Source organism: Somniosus microcephalus, chromosome 7 (genome assembly GCF_052327205.1).
Source record: "Somniosus microcephalus isolate GS21.2 chromosome 7, FLI_Smic_1.0, whole genome shotgun sequence".
Lineage (NCBI taxonomy): Eukaryota > Metazoa > Chordata > Chondrichthyes > Squaliformes > Somniosidae > Somniosus > Somniosus microcephalus.
The window spans coordinates 57,074,235-57,093,981 of NC_140993.1; the positions used below are offsets into that span (position 1 = coordinate 57,074,235).

General features: G+C 43.6%; 1 protein-coding gene across 7 annotated transcripts in view; it reads right to left on the reverse strand.

Annotated features, from left to right (window-relative positions):
* phf20l1 (PHD finger protein 20 like 1) overlaps positions 1-19,747 on the reverse strand; it is a 159,846-nt gene that overhangs the window by 20,823 nt on the left and 119,276 nt on the right. For 4 of the 7 annotated variants that reach the window (XM_085992484.1, XM_085992485.1, XM_085992489.1 and 1 more), the window contains 5 exons: positions 11,161-11,376; positions 9,911-9,973; positions 8,008-8,100; positions 4,031-4,228; positions 605-786 (listed from right to left, as the gene is read on the reverse strand). In XM_085992484.1, the coding sequence (XP_085848610.1) occupies positions 605-786; positions 4,031-4,228; positions 8,008-8,100; positions 9,911-9,973; positions 11,161-11,376 (752 nt within the window). The remainder of the gene's footprint in view (positions 1-604; positions 787-4,030; positions 4,229-8,007; positions 8,101-9,910; positions 9,974-11,160; positions 11,377-19,747) is intronic. The other 3 variants (XM_085992486.1, XM_085992488.1, XM_085992487.1) reach the window with 3 other exon arrangements.

The window sequence follows — 19,747 nt, forward strand, 5'->3', positions numbered from 1 at the left end:
TGAGTTAGAAGGTCATCAGTTCAAGCTCCACTCCAGGACTTGAGCACATACTCTAGGTTGGCACATCAGTAAGTACTGAGGGTGAGCTGCAATTTAAAAAGTGCCGCTGTTTGGATGAGACGTTAAACCGAGACCCCCGTTTGCCTGTTCGGGTGGACATAAAATAAGTCATGGCGCGGGGGAGAAACGACTCCCAATGTCAACTAACACCACAAGAATAGATTATTCATTGAATTTGCTGTCTGTGGAACCTTGCTATGCACAAGCTGGCTGCCGTGTTTGCCTACATAGTCTTCATTGGCTGTGATATGCTTTGGGACATCCTGAGGATGCGAAAGGAAGTTGTTTATCTATCTTTTTAAATGCCTAGAATCTGCACCGTGAAACACTTTCCCTCTCAGTCTATCTGACCACAACTCATATTATTGAGGGGGAAAGAGAGGGGGTTCTGGGCTTTTCAAGAGGTATTTACTGTTTGCTCTCCTTATTGTGCACCTAGAAACAATCAACGGCATAGTCTTGGAATGGTAAAGTGCCAAAGCACAACATACGAACACCAAAAGTGAACAAAAACTGGCTGACAGATTTAAACTGTTTGGACTACCTGAATCATAAACCCATTTTCTTCATCCATTTCACAGATGCAACGCACTATTGCATTGCTATCATCCTCCTCTTGAGACTCTTCCGGATTGGTTGAGTTGTCCAGATCCTGGCTGTAATCGTCACTCATCAGCGCACTCTCCGTTGAGGAACCATCAAAGAACTCATCATCAGAAAGAGCTGCTATAAAAATAGAAACGCTATAAAATTACCTAAATATTGTCATAAAAATCTTTACATCTCAATCCAATTTGGACACGAGTTGCCTAAATTCAATTAAAGAATATCATAAGAACACAAGAATTTTTACAAATGGAAAAAAGTCATTAGGCCCAACAAGCCAGTCCATTTCTCATAGATCTCAATCCCTAACTATATTTCTTCTCACCACATCCTTCAAACTTTTCTCCCTCCAGAAACACATATTTGTCTCTTGAACCCATTTAGTTTTAAGTGCCAATTTTCTAAACGCGTGCGCTCAGCAGCCAAGACCCTGTTTTGGAAGCATATGTTTGGAATAACAGCCCTCTACTGTCCTCTAGTAACTTACTCCACTAATCCATTACCTAGTGAGTAAAGACTTCTGCCTGACTTCCCCTCCTATTCCTAATTCCTAATTTAAAATTAACTTTTTAAAATATTCATTCTCGGGTTATGGGTGTCGCTGGCAAGGCCAACATTTATTACCCAGCTAGTTCTGACGAAGGGTCACAGACCTGAAATGTTAACTCTGTTTCTCTCTCCACGGATGCTACCTGACCTGCTGAGTCTCTTCAGCATTTTCTGTTATTTATTACCCAGCCCTACTTGCCCTTGAGAAGGTACTGCCACAACGCTGTTAGGTAGGGAGTTCCAGGATTTTGACCCAGCGGCAATGAAGGAACAGCGATATATTTCCAAGTCGGGATGGTGTGTGACTTGGAGGGGTACTTGGAGTGATGGTATTCCCACGCACCTGCTACTTTTAGATGGTGGAGATCACGGGTTTGGGAGGTGAAATGTCCACTGACATTTGAACCTTTCAGCACAGTGAAAAATTTATCTGAATTCAATCTCACAGTATGATTAGAAAAACTAATTACACGAGTTATCATCCATTCCTTCTACAACGTAGCGATTAGTAAAGAACCCTTGGAGTTCCGCCAATGAAACAGCGAGTGTATCTTGTGATAAGCTAAACCATCCCGAGCAGGAAGATTCCAGGTTCATTTCCTGGTCTTTGTTGATATTCTGGCTGAGATCAGCTATCAGTCGGTTGCAATACAATTGGCCTCACCACTCCCGGTTATTGAGTGTAAAACTGGCTAGGGTTCCACACCTAATAGCTATTCAGTAACCCTGCTGGAAGTGAAACATATATGGAGAAGATTGAACTCAGCTGTGCGTCTCCCGACTACACACAGTTATATCGCCAATTGCTTTTTGCTTAAAAAAATTGACATGATCTGTTTTTGGCCAAAACTTAGGACATTTTAGTCTATTCTGCTCACATCTTATTAACAAATCAAACATCTCGAAACACAAGTAACCTAATGAAATGAGGATGAGATGTTCACCACTTACATTGCTTAAAATTTACCAGCAAGGCTTTAGGGAAGGAAACCTGCTCTCCTTACCCAGTCTGTCCTATATGTGACTCGTGTCCCACACCAACTTGGTTGACTGAGGTGGCCTCGCAAGCCACTCAGTTGTATCAAACCACTACCAGTGGTTCATGAAGACCCTCCACCACCTTCTCCAGGCAACAAGGGATGGGTAATAAATGCCAGCTTTGTCAGTGATGCCCACATCCCAGTAACAAATAATTTTAAAAAACAGCCATTAATTAGTAAGCTACCATCTTTACCAGACAAAAGAGATAAAAACAACTTTTTTTTTGGCTTTGTACACTTTGACCCTGAAATTATTCCGTGGGATACTAGCATATGAACTCTTAATATACCTGTCTGGAAAACCTCTTCCCATTACTTTAATACAGGTGTTAGCACGTGTAAAATAAATGGGTTAATGGCTCCACTATCATGCTGGAAAGATGAATTTCTGAAGAACATGTAAAGCTAACATTTGTATACTAATAGCCTACAGCTTAATTTCAGGTCCTTTGTTTCCTACTTTTTTCTCCTCACATCTCATTTCTACCCCACCCCAAAAAAGGTAACTTCACTGCATCTGCCAGATCTTCAGGACTAAACCCTTTTCAGATACTTAATTCACCATATGAGGGATACAAGAAAATTCACTTCCTCCAGCTAAAAGAAAATAACCTCACAACTGTAGAAAGCAGCTTACAGAGCTCTGTAGTCACGCCATTTATCTTATTAAAATGACTTTAAACAGTCCTGTCTTATTAGCCAATACAGTCTTTAACTGGAAGGGAGCCAATACAGTCCTTGTACTGTCATTAATTGGGACGATCAAATTGTTTATTCTATAAACATATCAAGAACATATCAAAAGACAGCATCCAAGTCAAGCTGCTTAAGGAATACGAAACAGCATTATCCAATTGATTTTACCCTCCACTATAACCCACACAATTCTTGCAAAATATATCTTCTACAGGGGGCCCAAATCTCAACAACTATCAACAATCGGACTTGAATTAAAAATCTATTTTTTGTGCTTCAGCTAACAGGCCATCCCTTCATAATCATTTTCAGTGGATGGCAATTCCTTCATCTCAACTCGATGTGACTAGGAAAATGCGCATCACAAGAATACGAGACAGGTTTGAATGAAGAAGACCCTTTGGCCTAATGGATCCCATCCTTCCAAAAAACCAACCCTATCATCTTCCCATTCTAACGGTTTCTTTTTGTCTCGCACTCTGGCAATCCGTTCCAGATGTAACATCCCTTATGTAAAGAAATATCTGCTGACCTCTGTTCTAAACTAGCTTACATGATTTTTAATCTGCGTCATCTTGTCCTGTTGCCCTGGCATATTGTTCCGGGTTTACTTTTTGTATCTGTTGAGTATACCTCTTCAAGGTCTCCTCTGAGTTGCCTTTTTTCCCCAAGGCTGAGGACTCCTAACTCATCTATTTGCTCCTCATAGCTTATTACTTCTAACACCAGGGATCAACCTTGTTGTTCCTCTCTCTGCGAAGCCAACACAGAAGGACCATCGAGGCTTTCCAGGCAGCAGGTCTTGGAAGAGGTGCAGAGGAGCCATTTAACTATAATGAGGAGCCATTTAATTAATCAATACATCTAAAACATATTGCAAACAAAGCAATTTTTGTATTGTAGTGTCAAAAACCAGTAGCATCTCACACAGGTATTTTTGAAGACCTGTGTTGCTGTTTGATCTACTTTAGGGATAATGCAGTCATATCAAGGAATCAGTAAATTATTATTTACTAACGAATAGTGAATACTGCCGTTCTACCAAAGACCTGTTCATCCTGTGTAATTTCAGCACTTACATTCATGTCGAGGCGTACGATCCATGCTTAGCTCCAGCAACGATCCAGAGGACAGAAGAGATTTTGGCGATAGGTATGCCGGCTTCACCACCGAGCCACACCGCAAGGCAAGGGAACTTCCAGGTTTGGTTATAGGAGACGAACATCTTTCCAAAAATTCCAAGGAAATATCTTTGAATCCTTCACAGTCTGTAAACTCTGAGCAGAAAGGAAGATCAGCAAGTTAAAAAGAACTGCTTAGGAAGGAGACTCTTGCAAAGTTTCAACTTGAATCAAAAATATTAAATTGCGAAGACTTAGGAACAGAGGAATAGGTGCTCCTCAAGCCTGTGCCTTGAAAGCAGACCAATTCTTGGCGTCTGCTCATTGCAATATGGATTGTATCAGAATTAGCTCATTTGCTCTCGGTCACTCAGATTAGTAACAGAAAGTAGTGTATAATATTGGTTAGAGAGCAGATGAATAAATCCTGATTACCTGGCATAATGGAGGGGACCACACACTGGTGCATTATGAAAATTGGCAGATAATTAAGATTCCCCAGCAGAATTCCCCAATTCCCCTCTGTTGCTTTCCTCCTGTCAGTAAAATCAGCAGAAGGTTCGAGGAGATGGCTGAAGGCATAGTCAGGAAGAGTTAGGTTTTGAGAAGAGTTAGGCAGAGATGCAGCAAGTGGAAGGATTAAGGAAGAGAATTCTAATGCTCAGAGCCAAAGCAAATGACTGAATGTAAAGTGCTGTCATGATAATGTCCCTCATCAGTTTCTCAAATTTAATCTTGAATTAATTCCAAATTTTGACCAGATAAAGCCTTTTAGATGCTCTTTTATAATAGGGTGACCATATTTTCTAAACCAAACTAAGGGTGGGAGCACAACAAAGTAGCCAGGACGGAAAATGCAGGTTGCGCGGAGCGAGGCAATTTTATTTTAGCAGCCTATATTTTAACAGTTGCACATATACACTACAAATACAAAACAAATGTGCATATAATTACCACAGATGTGACATCACACTATTGAAGTGCATTCAGACACTGTTATAAATAATACTGTTCAGGGACATCCCTTTATCGTACCCACTGTCCATACGGCCTATTCAGAAAATCTTTCTTCATATCACTGTCTATGTCATTTATTTTTCACAGATTTATTAATGATTGCTATTTCCACGTTTAAAGAAAACTGGCATGTCGACTTTGTTGCTTCTGATAGTGGAATACGCATAGAGATTAGCCTCCATCAACCATCACTAGTCTCTGACGGTTTGCCCATATTCCTATGTTTAGTTTGCACACTGATGATCTCTACCTCGCCACTGCCTCTCTCAACACTTCCACTGCCATTGTGTTGTCAGATTGCTCATCTGACATCCAATCCTGGATGAGCCAAAAATTCCTCCAGTTAAACATTGGGAACACCTAAGCCATTGTTTTCAGCCCCATCACAAACTCCGTTCCTTGGCCACCAATTCCTTCTCCGTTCCCTGGCAACTATCTCAGGTTGAACCAAATGGTTTGCCACTGCAGCGTCCCTGAACGGAACTTCCAACTCCAAAATTCTCTCCATCACAAAGACTGCCCACTTCCACCTCTGTAATATTGCCCATTTCTGCTCCTGCTTCAGCCCACCTTCCCTCCGATAGCTGAGGATTTTCAACTTTCAGAATTTTCTCCAATGTATTATGGAAATTCCAATGTTCTCGCCAACAACGCGTGGAAGGTGCTCATAGACTTGTTTGTCACAAAGATTAAGAAACCATTTGTTCATCTGCCTCTTGTCACACCCCCAATCCCCTTGTCCACCAAGACAAACCTCTCCCAAGGCTCCCCGTGTCCTAGCCCTGAACTCATGTCTTTCTCTAGTTTCTCCCTTACCTCCTGCTCTTTCTACGTGAATTAGACCCACTTCCTGGCTCGCTTGGCCCCATTCCCACTAAACTGTTGGCCACTAATGTGCTACTAGTGTTTATTTCAGGATCACTGCACACAAACTAAAAACAAAGACGAAAGGGCCTAAAAAGCAAATCTGTGGGCTGTAAAGATTGATTAGATAAGATTTTAAAAATCTACATATGCTAGAAATGTGAAACAAAAACAAACAGCTCAATCAGCATCTATGAAAATAAATAATATTTTGGGGACCAGAGTTCTTTAGAACTAGGGGTTGAATAAAGCACCTCAATTAGTAAGAATACAAGATATGTAAGTAGTTAAATAAACTTACTTTGTTAAATTTGGCTTTGCTCCATTCTTACTTTGCTCTTTCACAAATCTTTCACCAGATAATCCCGCCTCTGCCTGCACTTTATTCATCTAATTTATTTATGATGTAGATGCAGCTCAATTTCCCCCTGCTTTGATTGGTCAGTTCAGCCATCAATCACCACGGTTTGACGACATGGTGGGCGGCGCCTCCAGCACATCACGACCAAGGTTGTTGAAACATCAGCCGCACCGGTGATAACTAATTATAGTGCACTGTTTTTGGATGTAACTAATGGGGGTGAAATTTTAAATTTATTTACCTAAATCTGTAGGCCAGTGTTCTTTTTTATTGCCCGAAACTATTTTACATTTAATCACTGAACATTTTATTTGGTGACTAGTTTCCAGAACCGGGGACTTTCCGGGGTGTTGTTTGCCCGGGGACACAGTACCTAATCCGGGGACGGAAAACGTGGATGTAGGGATGTATTTTATAACTTGAGTCTGCACGATGTTAGCCCTCAACTAAAATACAATAAATGGGAGTTTTATACCAGTTTCTACTGCCTTCAATTCACAACGATAAACTGACAAGAGGAAGAAGCCTCCGTGGATATTTTTAGGCTAAACAATGCTCTCAATCATTTTTTTCCAATGGTAAATCTATCAGAAGTAGACCTCAGGTAGCACGAGCCTCTCCCAGTCAACACACCTGTGCCAATGTGCGTATTTCCACTGCCCATTGATGTACAAGGCCGAAGAGTCAATTTTTCATTGGGGCTTTTTTTATGCTCACCCAAAGAGAGGAATGTCAGTGCAGGTGAGTGGAATACTTTTTACACTTTGAGGACTCTTGAGGTTAGATATTATGTGGGTTTGATGCACAATAAAGCTTCCTATTCCCTGCTCCAGCATTGTGTTTTAACCATACTTAGAAAAACAAGACATATTTGGTTTTTTCCCTACCATTTCCTGCACCAGTCATCCTAATGATTATTCTCAGCCAAACTAAAAACTGGTAGTAAAACTGGGAATCTTGCTTAGAGGGGCGATTAGGATGATTAGTGTGGGTAATGATATGAAGAAAAACGAACTCAATATAGCCTGCTTTTCTAAGAACTCCAAGCTGTTTTGTGCTGTAGCCTTGTGCCCATTTGGAATTGGTTTGAAACTGTCTCAGCTCAGTTTTGAAAAAGGGTTAGACCCGAAACGTCGAATCTATTTTCTCTCCACGGATGTTGCCTGGCCTGCTGAGTTTTTCCAGCATTTTCTGTTGTTATTTCAGCTCATTTAAGTTCGGATTCTCACAGCTCGTTGATAGAATGAAGTTTATCATAGCATCAACAAGGCTGGATTTGACCCCAAGTCCTAGAGGCAACTAACTGCGCAATGTGCTCACCAACTGTTCTATCCAGGCAACTGCTGATTCTTGAAGATTTCTTATCTTTTGTACAGCAGTGGAAATAGATTTCAGGAGTTACAAATGCAAAGACCCCACTCGCTTCACCCCACCACTGACGGCCGTGCCTTCAGCCATCTAGGCCCTAAGCTCTGAAATTCCCCCCTAAAACTCTGCCTCTCCACCTCGCTCTCTCCTCCTTAAAACCTACCTCTTTGACAAAGCTTTGAGTCACCCATCCTAATTATCTCTTTCTTTAGCCCAGTGTCAATTTATTGTCTGATTACGCTTCTGCGATGCACCTTTAGGGCATTTTATGACATTAAAGGCACTAGAAATATGCAAGTTGTTAACAACGCCCAGCTCTGCTTACCATACTTGGATTTCTTTTTCTTCTTTTTCTTTTTCTTCTGTTTTAATTTAACATGCTCCTTGTCTTTCTTTTCTTTATTCCTCTCCTTTTTACCTTTAGGAACATGAAATATAATCATTTTATCTCCCATTTTCCAGTATTATTTAATCAGGAGGTTATCCTCTGCTACATCTATTCCTCCTGTACCCCATCCCCCCCATGAAAAGTTTACAGTTCATAGGGGCAAAAATTCAGTTGTTTGCGCCTCCCGTTAGCGCCTTAAGAGGGCGCTAATGGGGTGCAAAGCAACTAGCGCCCGGGCGCAGCGATGTTTGCGCCGCTCGCGAAATTAGCTATACATTTTGCGGCGGCGCTAAACACTACTGCCACGATCTACTGCGCCGGCAGATTGTGACATCAGTCGAGTGCGCAACGCCCCGTTAGCGCCCCGGACCGGAAATTGAGTGGCGCCCCCTGCCTTACCGCCTGCTGCTAGCAACGACAGGTTGAGGGGAGCGTTATGCCGTCAGAAAGGGACTAGGGGAGCGCTATTTAAAGGCGACCGCTTCCTGCCTTTTTTTGTCGGTGACATTTTTGCACCACGCATTCTGAGAGAGAGAGAGAGACTTCTGGAGAGATTCAATGCTGTGTGAAGGAGTTTTGAGTACTGAGCAGCACTTTGCAGGTTTATTTTGATTGGCCCTTCCTTGCTTCGCCAGCGCTCTGAGGTAGTGCCTCGCTCCTTGGCCTTTGCCTGATTTAGTGCTCCAATCACCTCCAGGGGCGATAAAAGCCAAGTTTGCTGTCGGAGGCGATAATTAGCGCCAGGCGCTAAACTTTGCGCACGGCCGATAATGGCGCCCCAAACGGGGCGATACTGAATTTTTCCCCCATAGTCTTTACACACGTGACATTCCTCAGAGACAGTTTGGTGTCTGCAGTACAGATATGATGTCTAGCTACTAACCTGCCTCTGCCTGCAAGGCCCCTGGCTCCATTACAATGGGTCAATGGTCTTAATAAATGGATCCAGGTAATTGTAGCCGCTTGTAAACTTCTGAGATCAGTCAGAGGAGAACTGTAACTGCTTGTAAATTTCTGGATCCTGATCAATGGCTGGATTTCCTGCCCTTTTTTAAGATCATTTTTGCATCTGTGATGCTTTGAAGCGTGACATCTGAAGGTACATTTTCCTCTGGGGTTTCTCGCTGGACGCTCGAAAGGTGCAGCGCGCTTGAGGTGCACCGAGCCTGTCGAAAGTGAGTGGCCTCCAGCTGTGCTTCTGGCGGGCTACATTGGAGCCTTACGGTTAGTGCGGAGTGGAGGTGCGGTTTAAGACAATTGGAACTTACCTGCAAATTGTTGCGGCTGCTCCAGGATCTTTGCAGACCCTCCGGTTTGCAGAGAGCCCAGTGCAAGCCCTGTGTCAGGTTTCTGTGGGCGCTCCTTCGCTGGGGTGCCCAACGGTCGGTCAAGAAGGAAAGCGAGGCGGGAGGTCAGGAAAGAGCCTCCTGCCCAGTTATTGTGGCATGTTGGGCCTATACCTTTTACAGGTGCAGGTCCAATGACAATAACTTTGTGAAGCCTGAAATGTTAACTTTCTTTTCTCTTTTCTGGTACTGATGAGCCTGCTGTGATATGTCTGGAATTTTCTCATTTTATCTCAGATTTCAAGCATGCCTCTTTGCATCAAAACAAATTTATACGGCAAATTAAGCATGGCAGCCTCGCTAGACAGGAGGACAGATTGGAGAACCAGGGGCATAGCCCTATCTTCGACCCACGATCCTGTCTGGCAAGGTTGTTCACCAGGAGCGAATCCTTGCTGAACTTGTCCTTATGAGTCTCGCCTCCTGTACTGAGTGGACATAAAGGAGAACATAAACGTGTTAACACCAGACTTGAATGTATCTTAATATCTCACATTGCTTCATACCAGGCAATGAGTTCTTCTCTTCATACTTCATCTTCTTTTCGCTTTTCACTCCTGTTGGAAGCACTGATAGTTTAATCTCCCGCCTCCAGGCGGATCTTCAACATTACCGAGTATCTACAGAAACACACTTGCGAAAAATTACCATTTAAACAAAAATCGTTGTAATTCTATTTTGACATATTCCCTTAGAATACACATTGATATAAAAAAAACAAGTTGCACTATCCAGTCTGATGCTAAGCCATAGAAACCAGGACATTCAATCTCATTACGTATGCCTAGTTATTTGATGTTAGCTACGGTGATAGAAGGAATGCTACAATTAATTGTAGTAACCCTCGACTAGGGAGGGGAAAGGTAGAAAAAATGTTCGGCTGTGGTTGCCACTCCCGATTGCTATCCAGTGCTCCTGCTGGAAATGCTTGCGTGTGCTTGTTGGGCAAGGACAGGATTGGGCTCAACTGTGCTGTCCGCCACGCAGAGCCACAGAGCCTGCCGACACTCACTGTCGAGGCTCACACATGAAGAATGGCCACTTGGGTGAAGTACCGGAGTGCTGCTGACGCCCGTGGAACTGTGCTCCTAAGATGAACCTTCGGAAGATAAGGGGGAAAATTAGAGTAAGAAAATTTAAAATAAAAACAGTACTAAACTTGATACTAAACCTAAAAATTCAGGATGCCTCTGAATGCATCTCCAGCTGTCAATAATAACTAAACTGAAAGTTAAGGAAGCATACGTCTTTACTCCACAAATGAGGGAAAAACTGACTTGCGTTTTCCAGATTGTCGCTGAGCACCCAACACCCAGGTAATCCACCCTCCACCTTTAATTTCAGCATAAAAGAAGTCACCTGAGTCTTATGGTTACTAACATTATATACCAAGATACCGATGATATTGGGAACTTGCTCTAGCAAGACTAGGGTCTCTAGACTTTTCCTCCGAGACTGCTGAAGACTTGATTTGGCCTGCAGATTCAGGGGCAAATTTATTCATCTCAGTTGTGCTTCAAATACACGTGATTGCACGAATGGCAATTTGTGATGTTAGAAGTAAATTTGATCAGAAAGAGATTTCCATGTGTAAAGGTTTACTATGAACAGTGGTAATACCAGTGTTTAACTAATTTGGGGGTGGAAGGGGGAGTTGTATCAATTTTAAGCAGAATTGGTTTGAACAAGGTTAATCACCGTAAGTCTGTTCCTGCTTCTATGGAATAACAGAAATGGTTTTTACCAACTTCTGCATTTCTGTCTCTGTCGACACATTTCCTAAGTATCTTCTCGTGCACAGTCTCCATGCTCTTCTCCTTCACAGGGGGGGTGGGATGAGTGTCGCTCCCTTCCGTGCTGAATGACGCAGATGATCGCTTCTTCTTGCAGACTTTGGAGGGTTTGAAGCTTATATCAAGAGGCATCTCTAGCTGCAAGGCAGGGAGATGGGATGATGGTGCTAGAGGATTAGAATAGAGTACAATTGTAAAATTCAAAGCACTGTCATTTGCTGCTGAGTACAGTAGACAAAAGTTAATAAGCACCCAGTTGAAGAAGAATGTGTGTTAAATCGCTATACATTGACTTCCTAATTGTAGCAGTGCCACCACGATAGTGTGTTGAACAGCGGGCAATGTCACCTCCCCAAGGAGATGGAAGGTTCACCCTAGACCATTCTTGCATATTTGTAGCTCTTTTCAGGCCAGCATTAACAGATCTGGGGACAGATTCTCCATTCTCCCTCTTATCCACAGATGGAGTTTGGCCCATGAAAATCAATGAAGAGTAACAGGAGCACAAACAAAAAAGAACCTTTGCAGAGGCAACAATTCATTTCTCAAACAGAAATGGAAAATGTACTGGTTTATTAGTGGGGGGGAGAGTGAAGAGGGAGAATTCTGTTACTTACATCATGGTTTGACTAAGGCCCAAAGACACATGGGGGGTGAAATTGGTCTACACCAATAGTGCGAAACGGGACCATATTCTTGGACAAGAAAATCCGGCGCAGTGTAAAACGAGCTGTCAATTTGCTATGAGTCCATTTCACACTACAACTGTATTAACATAGACCCATTTCACCTCCATTGACACAATATAAATGAACACGCATGAGTGAAACAACACTGGTAGGCAACATATAACTTCTAAACAAAATATTGCAATAATGCTCCAAGTGGCAGGAGCTGCAGGCAGTTTGATGAGGCAAGCATTGCATTAACGAGGGTGCTCAGCATTAGGTCTGTCATACTGGCAGGTGTACAAATACGATTTTCAGTAAAATCCACTGCAGTGCTGTTGCTAATCATGCACTACAGCAACAAATGCACTTAAAGGGAAGGAACTAGTGGAGCTATTTTTATTCAAGGTACTTTTTACTTCCCCTAAAAAAAAATAATTGTGCTGACCAAGGTAACAGATAGCACTAGGAAATAGGACAATTTCCACTTCAGGCAACCAGTATCAGCATCAAGCACTCCCATGTCAGGTACAGCAAAGCTAGATGTAGAATAAAGCTCCCCCTCTCTGATCCAACCAAAAACTAAGAGTAGCTTCTAGTGTGATGTTTCCCCCATTTTTTGACACCAACCATCCCTAGTCCTGTATGAATGACATTGCCAGTTAGTACCAAGTTAAGGGCAGTTTAGTGTTTCTGGCTCCACTGGGAAACGCATTGAGACTTTCTAAACTCATTTCTCAAAGGACAGCCAGGGAAGGGACTTTGATACTCGTCTAGGCTGGATTTGAACCCTCGTCCCAGAGATGAAAGGTGGCCTGTACTCTACCTTGTTAATGCAAGAAAAAAAATATAAACTCACTGCGTAAGAAAACTACTGGGCACTTGGTCTAAGCGTTAAACAAAGCTTTAATCAACTGTTTTACAACATGGAGGTCTAGTTGTGTACTTCACTAGTTCCTGTTAAGAATGTCCTGCGCAAGCTGGGCCCGTGCCTGAGTATTTATACTCTCCCTGGACAGCGCCACCCGTAGGCCGCTCAGTATTATTTCATAAGTCTTTCTTTCATGGATGACTGATTCATGTCACTCACCTTGCATTTATTTGTCGCTTTCTTAAAATTTCAATATTCCTGACAGCATGAAGGACCCTCAAGTGGGCTTTTTATGGGTGTCCCAGACCAGCTCCACGAGTGGGGGTGGAGAAAGAGAAGTGTGTCTAACCCCAGGAAATCATGTTAGAGCCTGGGAAATTTTGATTTCCCCTTGTTGCTAATGGAGCCACTTGAAGGTGCTCCCAATAATCGTCACAACTGGAGTGGCCGAGCAGGGAGGGAAGCTCCAGTTGAGTTTTCATGCCAGCAGGGAAACAAACACAATAACTTGCATTTATGTGGCGCTTTTAACGTAGAAAAACATCCCAAGGCGCTTCACGACATGGGTTTATAATTTTCAATGCTTTTCCTTCCATTTAAGCTTCAATGCTGCGATGACTCATTTCTTATTCCAATTTCTCCCCTCCTCTCCTGAAGTTGTAAACTCTCACCGGGGTACAGTTTCACAGATGCCAGCAGCCCCAGCCCCACCCCCATACCGGTACACCGTTCTACACGTGCGAGTCTAAACAGTGAGTATCAGCACATTATTCAACAGAGGGCATCTATACTATCCTCATCCAATATCCACACATGCACATTTTTCTAGCAACAGTCATTGGAGAGCATTGGGGCGAGGAGGTGGGGGCAGCAGCCCATATCATTTCTCCACCCCCCCTCTCCCCTCTTCCAAGCTTAGGGATGAGGAGGCCATTTAGGATGCTCAAGTAGGGCCCTAACTGAGATCAACCAGATCAGGCTGAGGATCAAGCTTTGATTTGCGTTCTTTAACATTATACCGGGTGCAGCTTGTATCCACTAGGATATCGGAATAGTATGGTTCTCTTAATTGATCAGTTCAAATTGCTGCCACTGCTAGTGACACATTTGTAGCCACGAATATTTCACCAGTGTTGTACAGTTCAGAACACTCTACACAGAGGCAACCCAATTTTGGAAGGACATTGTATATTGAACAAAAAGATCAAACACCACTACACTTTACTAAAGTCCCAGTGCCAACACTAGCACAGGCAGGTCATTTTTGTACCAGTGTTATGTCTGAAAGCATAAATACACCCCATTTTATACAACACTTCAGATATTGAGTTTTGGCTTATAGTAGTAGGGGTACGGTAGCATAGTGGTTATGTTACTGAACTAGTAATCCAGAGGCCTAGACTAATGATCCGGAGACCAAATCCCACTACGGCAGCTAGGGAATTTAAATTCAGTTAATTAAATAAATAGTGTCAATAATGGTGACCATGGCGAGGAGGTGGGGGCAGCATTTCTCCACCCTCCTCTCCCTTCTCCTAAGCTTAGGGATGAGGAGGCCATTTGGGATGCCCAAGTAGGGCCCTAACTGAGATCAACCAGATCAGACTGTTGATTAAAAACCTATCTGATTCACTAATGTCCTTTAGGGAAGGAAATCTATCGCCCTTACCTGGTCTGGTCTATATGTGACTCCAGACCCACAGCGATGTGGTTGACTCTTAACCCTCTGAAATGGCTTAGCAAGCCACTCAGTTGTACTAAACTCCTATTACAGCAGTTCAAGAAGGCAGCTCACCACCACCTTTTCAAAGCAATTAGGGATGGGCAATAAATGCTGGCCTTGCCAGCGACGCCCATATCCCAGGGACGAATTTTTTAAAAAGTACGTTCGACTGAAGCTCCAGAACACAGGGAAACAGATTATTAGCTGGTTCTACAAACCGCCCACTGACTGGATCAGTGGGTGCTGATTAAATGAGTCTCACAGGCAACGCAAGCACTGTGCATGACTGCTGGCTTTGTCAAGAGTGCTGAATTTGCTCTGAGTTTTCAAAGCAAATATGGTGTTTACATAGACTCTTGCTGTGCCCACACAACACAGCCAATCCCTAAAGATCTCAACAGGGTTGCGTTTACACAGTTGAATTATGTAATGTAAGAATGATTTTACAGATAAGTTAATTACTCTAGGTTTTGAAGACAACATGGCAAATCACACCCTATTACTTTACACAATGCTTCAGTGCAAGTACAGAACTCCGAACCCTTATTTCCGAGCAGCCACCCATTAGTGTACATACCAATACCCTCCAACTTGCAAAGTTGAAAATCAGGGACAGGTTTTCATAATAAGGGTCAAATGGGGTGAAATCAGGGATACTTTATTTTACTATGTATCACAGCATTAATATTCAAATGATCTAACATTTTCACTTCTGTAAATACAGTACTGGAATCATTTAAGAAACAGTTGAATACTATGATGGTGACATTGTAGGTGCTTTCTTTAGGAATGAACCAGGCCTTCATCATCTGTTATCTTATTAATTACCTGCTTCTGATGAATATAAAGCATTGCTATGGTTTTCCCAAATCAGGAACAAATTAAGAGAGTTTCAGTCTGGCATGTGCTTAGGAACATAGGAATTACTCAGCACAAAAAAAGACCGAGGTCTATCTAGTTCGCCTTCTACCATCCTGGTAGTCGCATGATACAGCGATAATGGAGTTGTTGACTAATCGTAGCAACCAATCTCTATCAATTAGACTATAACAGAGCCAGATATGACATGAGGAAAACCCCATCGGTTGAGCACTTTGGGAACCATAGGTCCAAAGTCACCTGTTCCTCCCAAGCACGCTACACTTACAACATGTCATGCTTAATCTGTTTTCTATTTCAGATTTCTTAATCAGAAGGATTAATATCATAATCTGATTAAATTTACTTTGAGTTACACTATGTAAAGAAAGAACTTGCATTCATACAGGCCTTTCATGTCCTAGGGTGTACGGAAGCACTTCACACCAATGAATTGCGTTTTATATAAATAAGTGTTGCATCTGAAAATGTGACGGCTAGTTGTACACAGCTAAATTCCACAAACAGAAAATTCGATAAATGACCAGTTAATGTGTTTCGGTGGTGAGATTGATGGATGAATATTGCCCAGGACACTGGGAGAACTCTCCACTCTTCATGTAATTACATGGGATTTTTAAAAATCCCTCTGAACAAACAGATGGGGTCATGATGTTATGGCCTAGATATTCGATAATGCTCAAAATTGAGCACACAGGGGCAGGGTACATGCTCGTGCCTGTTCACACAGTTCCAAGCAACATGTTAAAGTTGTGCTGGGACCTCATTAAAATGATTCAGGTGTGATTCATTGGTTGCATGCATTGGGGTGTGTGGGGGAGGGTGGATGTGTGTGAAGAAATCGTGTGTCTCCGACGCCACTTAAAGACAACCAGTACCCCCTAAAGGGGAGGTCCACCATGGCTGCAGACAGCAGGAAACATTGTCAAAGGGCTAAAATCGCTGCAAGGGGTCAGACAGGGCACTCAGGGTTCTCTGATGCTGTGTTGGAGGATCTGGTCCAGGAGGAAGGAGATCCGGTTCCCTCCCAGGGTCCAAAACCCCTTCAGGACATCGTTGTAATGCCAAAAGAAGTTCAATAATCTAACCAGAGTTGTCAAGGTTAAGAATACTGCTCTCTGCTCACACCTCCAGCCTCACTACTCACAATACTCCTCTCCGCTGCTTCCCTTCACTCTCCTACAATCACTACACTTTACTCCACCTCCTTCTCCTCATACTCACACTCACCACTATTGCAACCCTCACTTCCCCTCATCTCCACATTGCACACCTCATAACAAACTATTTGACCATGACAGTCACTAATACACTCCCTTCTTTCTTGCAGGAGAAGATCGCGCCAGAATGGAGGTCGAGCCTGCCTGCATACGCTCTCACCGTAGAACAAAACGTGCTGGCCATCACAGGCATGGGGAGAGCCATGGCCATGGCGAGTGGCAAAGCTGGAGGAGACATCACGCAGGGTTTCTTCACACCGCATCCTCTTACTTCTACCTTGCTCTGTATGACAAACTGCAGCTGCTTTCACAGCCACTTCATCCTCTGCTCTGCCTTCACACTAAAAACTAAGCTTTGTCCCTCTTTCATTTCAGGTGTTGAAAATGTGGAGATACCTCTGCCACCAGGAAGAGGAGTCCGGTCTTTCTGAATGTGCAGCATCACTCCATCTGACCCTAGCTAGCACCAGCTCAGAGACTGGCACCGCGAGTACTTTAGAGACTGGGTGAGAGGAGGAGTCTTCATGTAGTGAATCGTCAGGCACAAATTGCAGGAGCTAGGGCAGGGGGATAAGATGCCATCTTGCTGGAGGGCGAGATCACACACAAGCTCTGCTGCAGAGGACTTAGATGGTGATTTCAAGCGCCCAAACTACCAAGAAGGCTAATGGGCATACATCAGGAAATGCCAGGCGCACTGGGCAGCCTTCCAGCAAGCTTGCGCACAACAGTTCAGAGCATCGATGAGTCATGTTTCAACTTGTGTCGGGGCTTCAGGTAGATCATGGAGAACAGTCTGTCCAACATGGACTGAGTAGTCAGCTCCATGAGCACGACAGTGGTGCCCATCACGATGGAGCCTTTGTTCACAGCTTCCGTGGCAGCTAACACAGGCCTCCATGATATGCTGCCTGTGGTCGTAAACAAGTTGGACACTGAGGGAGTGGAATCCCTTTCTATTCAGAAAGATGTCAGAAAAGTGGAGAGAACATAAGGCAATTTAGGTGCAGTCTATGGCAACTTGGACCCTGGGGAAGCCTACAATGCAGGAGAAGCCGAGTACTCTTTCATCCTGCTTCGCTCTGTCCATGACGAAAGAGATGTAGGTGTTCCTCCTGGCGTAGAGATCTTCAATGACCTCCCTGATACAACGATGGGCTGCAAGCTAGGAGATGTCGCTGATATCACCTGCTGCAGCCTGGAAGGAGCCAGATGCATAAATGTTTAGGGGCACGGTGATCTTGACAGTCACAGACAGTCCATGTCCTGTTTCGAGGCTCGAGCTGTGGCTGTAACAGGTGATACAGCTCGGTGATAGCCTCCTTTATGAAGAGAAGGCACCTGAGACATGGCTCCTTAGGGAACTTCAGGTAGATGATGTACCTCCTGAAGACCTGCTGTGGGTATGGGCCTCGTGCACAACCTCCTCCTCCTTCATCTCTTGTTTTGAAAGTAGCCAAATGTAGTGCAGCAGCACCAAAAAACTTCTTCTCAGAAGTAGGAATTCAATTATAGAAGGCTGAAACTAGGCCAAAAAACACCTAGAAGTTAACCAGCAGTCTAAAAGGACAAACCAGCAACTAACTGTATGCAGTGAATGGTCCCTTTAAATAGCGCTTTTGGAGGGTCCTTGACAGATAGTGCCTCAAGTTGCTGAGCGAGTTTATCACATAGCGAGTCAAGCGCTGGGTCAGCCCAATTCAGAAAAGGGTCCTACAACAAACGTAGGATCTGCAGTTAAATATTTTAATGAGCGCTTTAAAAACTTCTGGTTTGCGCCCTTGATGCCTACAGAGGAGCCCTATCTAATATGGTGGGTTGCGCAGGACAGGCATGTACACACGCTACGCCTGCCATATTGAACACTTAGGTGCACGTATTGTGTGTAAAACAGGCGCGGTGGCAACAAATTTCTACGTCAATGTCTTATCTGGAAGACAGCACCTCCAGCAATGCAACACTCTCCTCAGAGCATGGTCGTGGCCTGTGCCACTGCTGTAAATAGGCAAATTCAAGTAATTCTAGCTACTAATATACTGTTGACATCAATCAGTGAGCAGGTGTAGCTGCTTACAATTTTAAGCTCCAGGTCAATGACTGGCTTTCCTTCCCTTTTTCTAAAGATTGGGCCGTATATTCCGATGCCTACGGGTGTGTACGGGCTGTGTACACACCCGTAGGGACATCGGAAATACTGGTTTCAGGCATGCGAAGCACATGCGCTGAAAACCGGCATTTCCAATCTGTCAAGAATGCTCTTGACAGATTGGACGCCTGCCCTGGAGAAGGGCCTCTACGGGCGATAGTTCCACTTTCTGCAGAACCTCCGCCCGCTGAAAACACTTAGAAATCTTACGCCTGGTAAAAGCAGGCGTAAGGCCTGCTTTTACCAGCAAAAGAGTTGAAAAAAAGTTTTAAAAAATGTTTTTTCACTCATTTATCATTTAAAAATACTTTTAAAAAAGATAAGTTGATTTTTAGCCCCGTAAAAAACTTTAATTATTTTTTCAAAAAATTTAATTATTGTAATAATTTGAACTTGTGGCGGAGCCACTAAGGGACTCCGATCAGTTGTATATAATTCCCTTTAATAATATGTTAGTTACAGCCTCAGTCTGTATCTTTGTTTTCACTGTTTACATGTGAGCGCGATCACTTTAATAGTGCGGGTAAACACGACGACATCACGCCGTTCATCACGTGATCCCCACCGGCGGGAAAAACGTGATGACGTCAGTCACGGGACCGCCCAAGCAGTCCTCGTGGAGCCTCCGAATTGACTAGACCTATATTCGATGTTCTTTTGTAGTTATCCGTTAAACTCTGTTAGTTTTCATTAAACCTCGTTTATTTGATCGCCTGAGTGGACCTCAGTCTTTTGATAGGAACTAGACATTCCTACAAACTCATTTTAAAAAGTGATTTTTGGGTGATCTCCACTCATATATTTGACAGGTGATTCCCTTCTCCTATTGGCTCCCCATGGCCCAAGTGATCCCAGGGACGCTTGCGAACCGCATGCGCTTCTGGGATACTTGGGCCCTGCGTATTTCGAGAGGCCCAGGAGAGGAAGTCTACGCACCTCGGGCGTCCTCAGGTAAGTTCGTAGATTTTTCCAGATCAGAGGCCTCCACATGCAGGAAGCCTCCGATCGGAAAATACGGGCCATAGTTAGTA